Consider the following 15,436-nt stretch of genomic DNA (forward strand, 5'->3'; position numbering starts at 1 on the left):
TTAGTGAAGCTATCCTATCATTTTTTAGATCTTTTTCATTGCAATAAAGTTCACCATTTAAAATATTTTTTAAGGTTAGCTACCACTTACTGCTTCCAGTTGTTTCTTCTTCTGCACTAGTAACTCCAACATAAGATTGACATTGGCCAAATCAAGGTTATCTTGGTCAGTTCCCAACAAATCTTGAAATATCTGCCACCTGTGGCCATTCTAAAAATGAAGAAAGAAGAAACAACAACTTCCTAAGAAGACTGTTTTAGAGACTAAAACAAATGTTTACTTGCTACTTCCTAATATGCTCATTACATAGACACCAAAAACACACTGCAATGTTCCAAACTACTCCTTCCTAGCTAGCGGCTCCCTACTGTCTTCTAGTTATAACTTAAACACTATTTCTTCTCCCTTAAATGAATTAAGATAACAAATATAAAAGGTGCATTCGAGAATATTCTAAAGCTGTAATTTACCTTCAAAATAACTGAATTTAATTATTTGTCTAGCCATATTTTCAATTTTGCATGTAGTAAGGTATTAAGCTCATTTGCCTTGGAAATTTGGGACTAAGCCTTTAAAATTGAGAATCTTTCAAAGGTTTGTTTTTGTTTTTCTTTGAATATAGACAGACTCTCACTATGTTGCCCAAGCTAGTCTCAAATTCTTGGGCTTAAGTGATCCTTCAGCCTTGGCCTCCCAAAGTGTTAGGATTACAGGTATAAGCCCAGCCTCGACAGTTTTTTTGAAAATATCTAACCATTGTTTCACCACGCAATACAATCCTTCAAATGTCAAGTATTAAAAGACAAATGTTTCAATATAATCCTACCAGACCTTTCAAAATAGGAGCACTCTAGCAAAGTATTACAGATAATGCAGTTAAGAAAGTTATTTGACTAGAACAATCCTAACAATCTCCGTTAAGAAAAATCAATAATATATTAAACTTTAACGTCTAACTAATATTAAACCAATAAAAACAACAAAATGAAATGTATTAAAAATAGTAATAAGAGTTGAAACATACGGTGCTACTCACTGAGTGGTCCAATTTGAACCTCTTTTCCTCAAATCTTTGCTTTTGTTTAAGAATGAGTTCATTCACTGAAAACAGAAACAAAATAAAAAGCACAAATAATTTGTATTTTTGTTAAATGTATTGTGTAATTCTTCAGTTTAGATAGATTCTATTTTACCTATACACAGCCTCCAAATTAAAAACATGCTAAACAGAAAGTGTTAGCTTTTTATTTTATTTCAAATTAGAAAACAGTTGTGCTGCAGCTGCTACTACTACAACTACTATTACTATAGGAGAATTCTTCAGAATATGAATTTTCCCTTACAAGTTTCTCAATGATGACGCTACTGGCACCTGAGAGAGAAATCCTCATTCACCATATGAGACCATCACATGCCCCATATGGTAACAAGGCATGAGTAACTAAGTATCTCCTATGAGCTAGGCACTAAAGACTTGCATTTGTTCTTTCTCTTTGTAATTTTTCTAAAAATGCCATGGAAGACACTTTTAGTTACCTATCCAAAGACCATCCTACTCTTTTTCTTGATAATAACATGACTTTTTTTCCAAGTATCAGACTGCCATATAACTTTCAGAGAAGTTAGATCTCACCCCAACCCCATGTATTACTTTGACTAACCTAAGGCAATCTAGTCATTCATGCCCTTGCCAGTGGTTGACGTGGGGTTAAGTATGTAACCCAATTTTGACCAAAGAGAGATGTGCTATCTTTCAGAAAGAAAAGGATAGGAGAAAAAACCATGCCTTCATAAGGGGTATCTGAAACTGCTCAGAGCCATCTTGTAATCTCAAGAATAGCCAGCCAAAAGACTAAGGTATACGCTGGCAATGGAAGAACAGAACAACAGAAAGAACCTGATAATACCACTGAACCACTGATAACTAGCTCTAGAAATTCTTTTCCTGTGAATCGATACATTTTCCATAATGTTTAACCACTTTAAATTGGATTTTTCAATTTTTCTACAACCAACAAATATAAACTGACACAAAAAACTGATTTTTTTTTTTTTAAAGGGAAACTAGTACTAGGCTAGGTAGGCACTTTATAGACAATATCTTACAGATTATTCTCCCCAATTAGAGATGAATATTAGCACAGAGAGCATTAAGGAACTTATGCATGGTGACATATACAATGAAGTAGTACTGAGAATATAGACCCAACTGTCTGATACTTCCCACTATACCACAATGCAAGTATAAATATTTTTGAAAACACCAAACAGATACCAAGTTCATAAGGATCCAAGCTTCAAAGATACAATACAAGGCCTCAAGCAATTCAGACAAGCAAGACAGATTCATATGATACAGTACTTATAATGTGATAATCAGTACTATCATTAAAATAGATTTACAAAGTATACACACAGAGATCAATCAAAATGTTAACAAGCACACTTCATATAGAAGGCAACATTAGAAATGGGCCATAATAGGCACACAGAGACTCACTAAGCAAAAATAGGAGTGAAGAAAAATTCAAGTGAGAGAGGGGGTGTGTGTGTGGGGGTGTGTGTGTGTGTGTATGTGTAAGAGATACGATTTAAAATCAATATAGAAGTGAAGAAAAATTCAGATGAGTAAGAAAGTGTGTGTGTGTCTGTGTGTGTGTCTGTGTGTGTGTGTGTGTGTAGGAGATACAATGATTTAAAATCAATATAGTAATCCCAGCACTTTGGGAGGTCAAGACAGGTGGATCACCTGAGGTCAAGAGTTCAAGACCAGCCTGGCCAACATGGCGAAATCCTGCCTCTACTAAAAATAGAAAAATTAGCCCGACATGGTGGCACGCGCCTGTAGTCTCAGCTACTCGGGAGGCTGAGGGAGAAGAATTACTTGAACCTGGGAGGTAGTGAGCCGAGATGGTGTCATTGCACCCCACCGAGCCTGGGAGACAGAGCCAGACTCCATCTCTAAATAAATAAATAAATAAATAAATAAATAAATAAATAAAATCAACATAGCTAAAACAAGGGTCAGAGTGATCTTGTGAATGATTCACAGGGATTAAGAACTAAACCTGCAAATGTAGGCAGATCAGAGTCAGATTGTGAAGGGCCTGAACTGCAGGTACCTTACACAAGGAAAGTTATTATAATCCAGATAAAGTAGAGAGCATGAAATAATTCAGTGGGAATAAAGAGGAGTAAGTCAGTAAGAGGCCAGTGTCCCAGTTATGAATTTAATTTAACCATTTGAAGAAAACTAGTGACTGTTAAAAACTTTATATGAATATACCACATTGAATTTTACCAAGAAATCTTATACACCATTATATTTGATTCTCAATAACAATACTGTAAGATCAAACTTTTTTTTTTCAAAAGCAGCCCTATTAACTAAAGATCAAGCCTGTATTTATTTATTTATTTATTTATTGAGACTCTGTCACAGAGTATGACTCTGTCACCCAGGATGGAGTGCAGTGGTGTGATCTTGGCTCACTGCAACCTCCGCCTCCCAGGCTCAAACCATCCTCCCATCTCAGCCTTCCCAGTAGCTAGGACTACAGGTGCACACCACTCCACCCAGCAAATTTTTGAATATTTTATAGAGACAGGGTTTCGCCATGTTGCCCAGGCTGATCTTGAACTCTTGGCCTCGAGTGATCCATCTGCCTTGGCCTCCCAAGTGCTGGATTACAGGCATGAGACACCAGCCAAAGTAGATCAAGCCTATAAAGGCCACGAAATTAAACCGCAAAATAAAATTACAGCAAATGATGGCAAAAATAAAGTGTAAACAAACAATGTATTAACTGGCTTGCCATATCATATAAAGACATTTAAATTCTATATTTACCAAACTTAAGTTTTTTACTACTGCATCAGATTTTTCATGGAGCTACTTGAAAAAATGGTTATTTTTTTCTTTTTTAAAAACGATATCCTAGGCTGGGCACAGTGGCTCATGCCTGTAATCCCATTACTTAGGGAGGCTGAGGCAGGCAGACAGCTTGAGTCAGGAGCTGGAGAGCATTCTGGGTAACACAGCAAAACCGTGCCTCTATAAAAAATGGAAAAATTTGCCAGGTGTAGTGGTACGTGCCTGTAGTCCCAGCTACTCAGGAGGCCTAGGTGGTAGGACTGCTTGAGCCCAGGAGTTCGAGGCTGCAGTGAGCCATGATCGCTCCACTGTACTCCAGCCTGAGTGAGAAAGAGATGCTGTCTCAAAAACATAAAAATTTTTAAAAAACTATATCCTACAACAAACAATGGTTACCCACGGAAAATAAAAGAAGTGATTTTATTTAGTACACTTGACTTAAGTGTTTCTTCATCAAGGATTATTTTATTATTTTTCTACTTCAAAAATTTAACAGAAAAAAATCTCTTAAAATGCAAGGTATATACACTGGACTTAACATTCAAATGTCAATATATAAAATATATGAAAGTCATTAGAGTCACACATTTAGTGGGAAAACCCTTTCAAACCTATGTCACAACTTACAAACAAGAATAGCAAAATGGTGAATTCCATTCCATAACTTTTAAAACTTATTTTAAAAGCAATGCTTACCTATTAGCAAAAGACAGCAGCTAGCATCTTATTTATACTATAAAGCATTTTATGATCAATGTCTGTCTTGTCACCATTGTGGTCCCTGACGCATAGTTGGCACCTGGTATTTGCCGAATGAATGAATGAATGAATGAATGAATATCTTGATGACATGTTCCTGGATTTTAAGTGTGACATGCCACGTTTAGCTAACGCTTTCATATTCCCAATTAAAATAAGCATTAATTTGAAACCATCATCAATTCTTAGAATTGATACCTAAACCTAAGGATGTTATATATTTCTTAATTACCCTTCTACAGAGCCTTACAACATCCACAGTACTAAGAACAAACATTTCTTAGTACTAAGAAAAACGCATTTTAATGCTAAAGACTCCATTCAAGTAACTGTCTTTTTAGAAGCAGAACAGCACAGTAAAAGCACAGATGCTTGAGACCAATTGCCTAAGACCAAATTCTAATTCCACCACTTTGGCTGTGTAACTTGACACAAGTTACTCAACCTGTCTATGCCTTCGTTTCCTCACCTAAGGAATGAAGATGATAAAAACAGTACCTATCTCACAAGCCTGCCATAAGGAATGAGTTCATGTACATACAGCATTTAAAATAGTGACTGACAGTAGTAAGGACTTTTATATGCATCAGCCATTTTTTTTTTTAAACAAGGATTCTATACTTTGCATGCATACTGTATTTTTTATTAGTGGGTAAGAGGATTATTCATTAGAGAGGTAAGAAAATTCAATTTACAATTTTTTTTTTTTTGGAAACAGAGTCTCACCCTGTCGCCCAGGCTGGAGTACAATGGTGCAATGTCAGCTCACTGCAACCTCCACCTCCCGGGTTCAAGCAATTCTCCTGCCTCAGCCTCCCAAATAGCTGGGATTACAGGTGCACACCACCATGCTCGGCTAATTTTTTGTATCTTTAGTGGACACAGGGTTTCACCACGTTGGCCAGGCTGGTCTCGAACTCCTGACCTCGTGATCTGCCCATGTCAGCCTCCCAAAGTGCTGGGATTACAGGCGTTAGCCACAGCCCCCAGCCTACAAATTTTACATAGAGAGAGAAAGGTAGAGAAAAAGACAGCTGGGTGAGTGGGGGGAGTACAGGGTAAAGGAAAGGAGGGAGGGAGGGAGGGAGGGAGGGAGGGGAAAAAAAGCAAGCAAGCAAGCAGGCAAGTAAGGGAGCTTAGAAGCAAGCTTTGGCAGGAGAGGAGTACATCTGCGGAGTATATATGGAGTGGAAATGGGGAGGGGTGGTAATGGAGGGTCGGACTTCCAGCCCTTACCTGAATCAGCCTTTCAGGATCAGGAGAGGGAAAGAGAGCATTCAAGACCAAGGGAGGCAGAGAGGAACAGACAGAGTATGCACACTGGAGGGAAGTAAGGCAGAAACAGAAGGGAATGAGAGAAAATACTGTGGAAGGTAGAGAAAGATGCAGGGAAGGGAAGTCAGGAGGAAGAGGGACTATAGTGTAGTACTTACAGCAGGAAATAAGGAAAATCATATTATCTATCTCAATGAAAATGTTAATGCCTCTAATGACCAAGAAACCAAATCCATCTTGAGTTACTTGGTTTCCAACTCTTTCTTTTCATCAAAATTGAAGAAAATGCCTGACTTGTTAACAGGGCATTTAAAATTTTTTTTGTGACAATACATCATTAAGTGCTTCTTTAGCACAAAATTCAAAAGGAAGGCAAAGAAATGAGTCATGTTGCTGTAAAAACGCCTTCAAATCCCATCGGTTTCTCAAGACTCACACATTTAAAAATAAAAATTACACAAAGGAAATGGAAACTTTGCCCTAGTAATATTCATCAATGCCACTTAAACTACTTAGGGAGAAGGACGCCACACACCTTGGTAAATGGTTATGTTCACTATGGAATTTTATGTCTAAGGCTTTATAAAATTACGTGTAATATTTGTTTGATCAACTGTATACTACTACTAATTAAATAACATAGGAAACATATTTAAGACTTCTTAACACTTAAGAGGAAATTAAGTTCAAAAGAAACTTTTAAGTATGTAATTTCTATATACAAAGCGTACCTTGGAGAAATTGCAGGTTCAGTTCTAGGCCCCACAATAAAGCAAGTCACATGAATTTTGGTTTCCCAATACACATAAAACTTCTGTTTACACTATACTGTAGTTTTAAGTATTATGTCTTCTTAAAAAGCATTAATATGCACATTTATCAAAAATGCTTTATTGCTAAAAAATGCTAATAATCATCTGAGCCTTTGGCAAGTCATAATCTTTTTGCTGGTAAAAAGTCTTGCCTCCATGTTGACAGCTGCTGACGGATTAGGGCGGTAATCACCGAAGACCAAGCTGGCTATGGCAATTTCTTAAAAGAACACAATGACAAAGATTACTGCATCCTTTCACAAAAAAATTTCTCCATAGCCTGCAATGTTATATGATAGCATCTTTCCTACAGTAGAATTTCTTTCAAAGTTAGTCAACCTCTAAAGCCCTGTTGCTGCTTTATCAACTAAGTTTATGTAATATTCTAAAGTCTTTGATGTCATTTCAACAATGTTCACAGCATCTTCACTAGGAGTAGATTCCATCTCAAGAAACTACTTTCTTTGTTCACCCATAAGAAACAATTCCTCATCTATTTAAAGTTTTATGATGATACTACAGCAAAATTCAGTCACATATTCAGGCTCAACTTCTAATTCTAACTCTCTGGCTACTTCCTCTACAGGTGCAGTTACTCCCCTCTACTGAAGTCTTGAACCCTTCAAAGTCATCCATGATGACTGGAATCAACTTCCATCAAATTCCTTTTAATGTTGATATTTTGACCTCCTCCCATGAAACGTGAGTGTTCTTAATGGCATCTAGAATGGTGAATCCTTTCCAAAAGGCTTTCCATTTACTTTGCCCATATCTCAGAGGACTCACTATCACTATGGCAGTTATTATGAAATGTGTTTCTTCAGTAAGACCTAAAAGTCAAAATGACTCCTTGCTGTATGGGCTGCAGAATGGATATTGTGTTAACAGTATGAAAACCACCTTACTCTCTTTTGTACATCTCTATCAGTGCTCTGGGGTGACCAGGTGCACTGTCAATGAACAGTAATATTTGGAAAGGAATCTTTTTTTCCAAGCAGTAGGTCTCAACAGTGGTCTTACAATATTCAGTAAATCATGCTGAAGAAATATATGCTGTCTTCAGGCTCTTGCTGTTCTATTTGCAGAGCACAGACACCGTAGATTCAGCATAATTCTTAAGGGCTCTAGGATTTTCAAAACGGTCAATGAGCACTGGCACTTAAAGTCACCAGCTGCATCAACCCCTATCAAGAGAGTCAGCCTGTCACTGGAAGTTTTGAAGGCAGGCACTGACTTCCCTCTCCAGTAATAAAAGTCCTAGATGGCATCTTCTTCCAAAAGAAGGCTGTTATATCCACACTGAAAATCTGTCATTTACTATAGCCACCTTCAACAATGATTTTTACCTAGATCTTCTGGATAACTTGCTACAGCTTCTACATCAGCACTTGCTGCTTCATCTTATATTTCTATGTTATGGAGATGGCTGTTTTCCTTAAATCTCTTGAACCTCCATTAGCTTCAAACTTTTCTTCTGCAGCTCCTCACCTCTCTCAGCCTTCACAGAACTTAGGAGAGTTAGGGTCTTGTTCTGAATAAGACTTTGGCTTAAGGGAATGTTGTGGCTGATATCTATCCAGACTACTAAAATTCTCTCCATATCAACAATAAGTGATTTCGCCTTCTTATCATTCATGTGTTCACTAGTGTAGCACTTTTAATTTCCTTCAAGAAATTTTCCTTTGCATTCACACCTTGGCTAGAAGATCTCAGTGACATTCTTCTGAGCACACAGAGATATGAAGTGAGCACATGGTGTTGGAAAAGTGGCATCAAGAGACTTAATGCAGGGTTGTCACAAACTTTCAATTTGTTTAAAAAAAAAAGCAACTTCTAAAAAGTGCAGTAAAGCAAAGTGCAATAAAAGTATGCCTGTATATCCAATTTTGTTACAGAAAAGCATTACAGGCAGATCGGTTAGAATTTCAAGCACGGAAACAGATTATAAGGATAAAACTATGTGTGTGATATGAAATTTAAGTAGAAGTTCACAAAAAAAAGGTAATGAATGACATTTCTGGTACTGAATAAAAAGTTTACTTATATCTTTTTAAATCAATATTAAGTAACAAATCACTATGACATTTAGATTCCACCGGTTACATTTTAAAAAGTGATAAAACAGTTCTGAAGTAATCATATTTATAATACTCTAGAAATTACATTCTTTTTTAAAACTTTAATTATTTTTGAGACAGGATCTCTGCTTTGTTGCCCAGGCTGGAATGGAGTGGTACAATCATAGCTCACTGCAGCTTCAAAATCCTCAGGCTCACATGATCCTCTCACCTCAGCCTCCCAAGAAGCTAGGACAACAGTTGCATACCAACACGCCTGGCTAATTTTTTATAGAGACAAGGTCTCGCTATACTGCCCAGGCCGGTCTCAAACTCATGGGCTCGAGTGATCCTCCTGCCTCAGACTTCCAAAGTGTTAGGATTACAGGTTTGAGCCACTGCACTTGGCCATAATTATATTCTTCACAATCACTTAAAGTTATGAAGAAAAAATTTTAATGCAAACTTAAAAATATGCAAGGATCATCACTTTTCAGAATTCTCATATGAGTTATATAAGCAAAAAGTTTTAAACAGTACTGCTATAGAAATTGTGTGGACCAGCCCTCTACCTATGACTAGGCATTAGAAGTGTAAGGTCTTAACCTATCAATTAAGTAGGTGCAAGGATGCCAAGAACATCTCAGAATCATATAACATATGCTCAATTACTTTACCAGGCTAACAGGAAATCTGAAATCATTTTAAAAGGCTCTAGGTCTTCTTAACCCAACTAAGAACTGCAGGCATTATGCAAATCATGCCATCTTAAGCTGAAGCAATGAAAACAACTTAGAAGACATCTTTTAGTATAGAAAAAAAGTGATATTCCACTTTCAGGAACACATGGATCAACATATCTCAATGACATTACTCTGAGCCAACAGGAGATAGTCTTTACATACCTAGTGTAAGACCTCAGGATTTGGCTATCACTGAACAAAGGACAAGGCTAGAAGAGGCAATCAGCAGAAAAATACAAATAGATGTATCAGGATGAAAAGTATTTCCATAGTTGACAATATAATCACACTGAAAGCTGCACTAGAGATCACTGTCAAGGTAATTTCTAGCTTAAAAAATCAGTAATTGGGACAGGGGCGGTGGTTCACACCTGTAATCCCAGCACTTCTGGAGGCCGAGGTGGGTGATCACCAGGTCAGGAGTTTGAGACCAGTCTGGCCAATATAGTGAAACCCCGTCTCTACTAAAAATACAAAAAAATTAGCAGGGTGTGCTAGTGTGCACCTGTAATCCCAGTTACTCGGGAGACTGAGGCAGGAGTATCACCTGAGCCCAGCAGGCAGAGGTTGCAGTGAGCCAAGATCACACCATTGCATTCCAGTCCGGGTGACAGTGCAAGACTTCATCTCAAAAAAACAAAAAAACCAGTAATTGACCAGGCACAATGGCTCACACCTGTAATCCCAACATTTTGGGAAGCTAAGGCAGGAGGATCACTGGAGCCCAGGAGTTTAAGTTTGAGACCAGCCCGGAAAACACAGGGAGACTTTATCTCTACAAAAAAAAACAAACAAAAATAGCCAGGCATGGTGGTGCATGCCTGTAGTCCCAGCTACTTGGGAGGCTGACGTGGGAAGATCACTTGAACCAGGGAGATCAAGGCTGCAGTGAGCCATGATCGTATCACTGCATTCCGGCGGGTGACAGAGATGCTGTCTCAAAAAAAAAAAAAAAAAAAAATCAGTAAATGTGACTTCACTGTTCATTAGATACATATATTTGAGAATATATAAGTCCAGGTGTGATGACTCACGCCTGTAGTCCCAGCACTTTGGGAGGCTGAGGCGGGAGGATCACTTGAAGCCAGGAGTTTGAGACCAGCCTAACCAACATGGTGAAACCCCATCTCTACTAAAAACACAAAAATTAGCCGGGTGTAGTGGCGCATGCCTGTGATTCCAGCAACTAGAGAGACTGAGGCAGGAGAATCGTCTAAACCTGGGAGGTGGACGCTGCAGTGAGCCGAGATTGCGCCACTGCACTCTAGCCTAGGCAACAGAGTGAGATTCTCTGTCTCAAAAAAAAAAAAAAAAAAAGAGAGAGAGAATATATATAATGCAGGGGATCACTTTCCAGCTTAAGCAGTAGTGTATTTTTATATTCCTTCCATACTAATATATAACTCTCTCTCACTAGAAATTCACAAAACAGATTCTCAAACTTGTGAACTAAGGAACGTTGCCTGAAAAATTTAGTAAATACCAAAATCTTCAGAACACCAGATTCCTTTCTTATTTAACCACTCCAAAAGAATAAGTAGTTTTCCAAAGTTATGGCTACAGAAAAATCACAGTGATCTTTAGTGATCCTAGGGCAGCATCAATCCAAAATTGCAAGTTCAGGGGCAAAGGATTTTGCACTACAGGATGTGGTTTCCCTATTATCTAAACTAGGCCATCAAGTCTAGTCCTCAAGGTACCATGCCACTCAATACTTCTCTCTTTGTTCTTTCCCCAAGTTTTTTCTCCAAGTGTGCCATAAAACTTTAGCCACTTAGAAGAATTTGTCATTCTAGCAGAAAATCTTCAATTCCTTTAGCACCCCTTTCTGCTGTGTAATCATCCAGTGATTTTCCTTCACACATACACAAAAAAATTGCAGTGAAGAGTAACACAGAAAAAACTATCGTAGCTAAGGCACTTTTAGAGCAGAGATAAAAAGTAAAACCATAGCTGAATACGTTCCAATTCATAATTTATTATAAACCACAATTCGAGGTAAAAATCAAACTGCCACCAAAGTACTAGCAAGTCAGAATCCAATACAAAAGTAGTCACCACACCCTAACGCTGAGCATATTAGTCTTTAAAATGAAGAACTGACCTTTTTGATATATAAACCCAATAGTGCCCTACTTCATGCCTACCAATACCTGAAAATTAATCTTTAGCTTATTATTCATTCTCAAAACACTCAGACTAAAGGTTTCTTACAATATCCTAAGATAGTCAACAGGCAGAATTTTTCTGACATTCACAATTGGCTCTGACTAGTTATTTCTGATCATTTATCATTTATACTTAAGGATTCCCTATTCATGTCTCTATTCTCTAGTTCTTACCACTCCTCTCTCAAAAGTTCTATTCCATATATTCCTTCTCAAGTTCTTAATTTTTAATTGCCTCCCTAGTTCAGATTCTTTTCACCCATTCACTCCCAACTCAGCAAGCATCACATCCAAATTTTTGCATCCCCTTCCCCTCAATATTCAACAAACCTGGGTTCCCGAGACCCATGGACTTTTTTCTCACTTCTGCCCCAAAAGCAGAAACGGCAGGGATGTATAACACTTACAGGGAGACCGAAAGGTGTTCGGAACTGCTCCCATTTTTGTTAAGCCTCACATCCAGTCTGTCATCTACATCAGCAGTCCCCAACCTTTTTGGCATCAGGGACCGGTTTCATGGAAAACAATTTTTCCAGACCGAAGGAAGGTGGGAGGGATGGTTTCAGGATGAAACCGTTCCACCTCAGATCATCAGGCATCAGATTCTCATAAGGAGCACACAATGTGTGCTCACATCCCTTGCATGTGCAGTTCACAATCAGGTTTATACTCCTCTGAGAGTCTAATGCCCCCCACTGATATGACAGGAGACAGAGCACAGGCAGTAGTGCTCGCTCACCTGCCAGTCCCTCACCTCCTACTGTGCAGCCCAGTTCCTAACAGGCCACAGACTGGTACCAGTCCATGGCCCAGGGGTCCCTGATCTACATAATAATCTAAAAGTTTCATCAATTTTTAAATAAAACTTAAAAATAATAAAATACTAATAATTTATAGAGTCTATGTCACAACCCAAGAAGAAGAAAGCACTGTGGTATACAGTAGAGAGACTTGCTTACCACTAAGGTAGGTTTTCTGAGTAAATTAGTGCTAGCACACAATTTTGGGGATCGAAATATGTTTAAAATAAAAATCATTCCAAAGACTCACCCAAGAAATTAGGATACAGATGATCAATATTGTCCACAACATAGTTACACTTGGGACATCTATTATTGTCCTCCAAACTCTGATGAATACACTTGTAGCTATTAGTAGGGGGGAAAAAAAAGGCTTAATTAAATCAATGAAAAATTAATAAACTGGTCATAAAATAATGACTATTAGTCTTCTATTCCTCATTTTCAACATAAGTAATCTAACAAATTTATTTTTGTTTATATTTTTACATTATCAACAGGATATACAGGGCACTTACTGGGTGAACAGTACACAAAAGTTATTTCAAACTAAATTCAAATATCAAAGCTACTGTATACAAATTTAAAAAGCTGTACTCACTAAATTTTAAGTTTATGCAATTTAGATAGTTCATAACACCACCACAAAAGCAAATGCCTACAGCTCAGTTAAGCAGACTATTCATGTTACTGGCATGCTAACACCCTTAATACTCAGCATTCACTCAAATAAAAAAGACAAACAGAAAACTCAACCAAAGACAAAAATCAGTCAATAAGCATGAGAAAACCACCATCTTCACTAGTCACAAAAAGCTGATTTAAAATTATATACTAGATTTTACCAATCAGGATGGAAAAATAAAATACTGCCAGTAAGGCACCACGGCTCACACCTGTAATCCCAACACTTTAGGAGGCAGAGGCAGGAAGATCACTTGAGGCCAAGAGTTCAAGACTAGCCTGGGCAACACAGCAAGACTCCATTACTAGAGAAAATGAAAAAATTAGCCAGGTGTGATGGCATGTGCAGCTAGTTGGGAGGCTGAGGCAGGAGGATCACCTGAGCCCAGGAGTTCAGGGCTACAGTGAGCCATGATTATGCCAGTGCACTCCAGCCTGAGTGACACAATGAGACCCTGTCTGAAAAAAAGAGAAAAAAAGACAAAAGAAAATACTGTCATAGTTAAAGAATACATGTGGCTATGAACAATCTCAAGTACTGTTACAGAAAATGTTAACCAGTACAACTTTCCTAGAAGCCAAGTTGCAGGAAAAATCTTAAGGTTTTACATCCCCTTTTGAATATTTTACTTCTAGGAATTTATCCTAAGGAAATATATATTTAGAAGGGTGTTTAATACAAGATTATATGTAAATAGCAAAATAAAATAGAAGCAATCCAGACACTAAGAAATTGACTAAATATATTTGTAAACATCAATCCAATGCAATGCTATACAGCCATCCAATATAAATTATTGTAACTTGTATGCCATAAAAATAATCTACTCATTGCTAGAAAACTGTGATTATAGAAAATTTTCCCTTTCTTACATTATATATTTCCATAATGTTAAACCTTTTACATTTGTGTACCTCCCTATTAAAAAAAAAACTCAAGCATTTTTCACCCAAATCATGGAAAAGTATCAAACTGATATGAGAAAAAAATGTCATTACACATACTGCTGAATAAAAATGACAATCTATAACACAGTGGATATAATATAACCCCATTTGTCTTAAAAATTATATATGTGTACATTTAAAATAAATTATAAAAGACAATCTTCGCAATGTTAACAGTATTTGTCTCTGGGTCATATAATTATGGGAAATGTTTTCTTTGTAGATGTCTTTAAGTCAGGTTTCTATAATAAATATTACTGGTAACACTCAGGAAAAAAATGATTTCTAAGAAATTACAAAGGCGATCTGTAAAGATCATTCCTACGGAGAAAGTACCTCTTTTATTATGTATCCAAATTACTATAAATTTACTTGAGCTTTGTAAACGGAAGTTGATTTTTATATCCACTTACCTTCCCCCTCCACCTTAACAAAATACAAAATAAAACAAACAAAACAATAAAAACCTACACTCCCCAGGTTTTGCCCTTCTGGTTATCAACTACTTTCACATCTCACATTTGTTACTTTCAAGATAAGTAAAAAGGAGAAAGGTGTGAAGAATAAAAGTAACGGTGGTCTTTGGCAAATAACAGGGGCCTCGAGACTGAAGTAAATGCCAGGCACATAATGGACACGCAAATATCTACTGAACAAATGACCTGCACAATGTTCCAAAAACAGTATCATCACCTCTTGCAACTATGACAAGGCTAGAATTACCATAATCATAAAATATGCTTCATAGATGACTGAAAATTTCCTATATGGAAACTTCACTGAGGAAATAACATACTAAATCTTTATTTTCATTTTTATTACAAGGAAGAAGTATAACGTAGGCATGCAAATACAATAGGCTAAGAATCACAACATGTAGAAATTTATAGTCTGCTTAGGGAAAAAGGAAATGAGTTAACATTACCAGGAAATATATATACAAAATTTAACCCTTTTATAAAATCAGCAGCCTGGGCAACATGGCAAAACCCTGTCTCTACAAAAAAAAATAATAATAATAAATGCAAAACTTAGCTGGGCCTGGTTCTGTGTGGCCTATGGTTCTAGCCAATCAGGAGGCTGAGGCTGCAGTGGGCAGAGATTGCATCACTACACTCCAGCCTGAAGGACAAAGCGAGACTCTGTCTCAAAAACAAAAAAACAAACAAAAAAATCAGCAAGTTCAAACAAAGCAAGTTATAAAGGAGAGATTCTGAAAGGTAGTTAAAGATAAGAGACGGCTGGGAGCGGTGGCTCACACCTGTAAGTCCAGCACTATGGGAGGCCAAGGCGGGCAGATCACCTGAGTTCAGGAG

General features: G+C 37.4%; 1 protein-coding gene across 9 annotated transcripts in view; it reads right to left on the minus strand.

Annotated features, from left to right (window-relative positions):
- COP1 (COP1 E3 ubiquitin ligase) overlaps nucleotides 1–15,436 on the minus strand; it is a 256,670-nt gene that overhangs the window by 212,647 nt on the left and 28,587 nt on the right. For 2 of the 9 annotated variants that reach the window (XM_015123351.3, XM_015123338.3), the window contains exons 3-5: nucleotides 12,739–12,836; nucleotides 1,037–1,101; nucleotides 91–210 (exon numbers count right to left, since the gene is read on the minus strand). The exons of 2 other annotated variants lie outside the window; for them this stretch is intronic. In XM_015123351.3, the coding sequence (XP_014978837.1) occupies nucleotides 91–210; nucleotides 1,037–1,101; nucleotides 12,739–12,836 (283 nt within the window). Of the gene's footprint in view, nucleotides 1–90; nucleotides 211–1,024; nucleotides 1,102–12,738; nucleotides 12,837–15,436 lie in introns of all 9 variants that reach the window. 5 more of the 9 variants (XM_015123346.3, NM_001266265.1, XM_077988120.1 and 2 more) reach the window with 4 other exon arrangements.

This window comes from Macaca mulatta, chromosome 1 (genome assembly GCF_049350105.2).
Source record: "Macaca mulatta isolate MMU2019108-1 chromosome 1, T2T-MMU8v2.0, whole genome shotgun sequence".
Classification (NCBI taxonomy): domain Eukaryota; kingdom Metazoa; phylum Chordata; class Mammalia; order Primates; family Cercopithecidae; genus Macaca; species Macaca mulatta.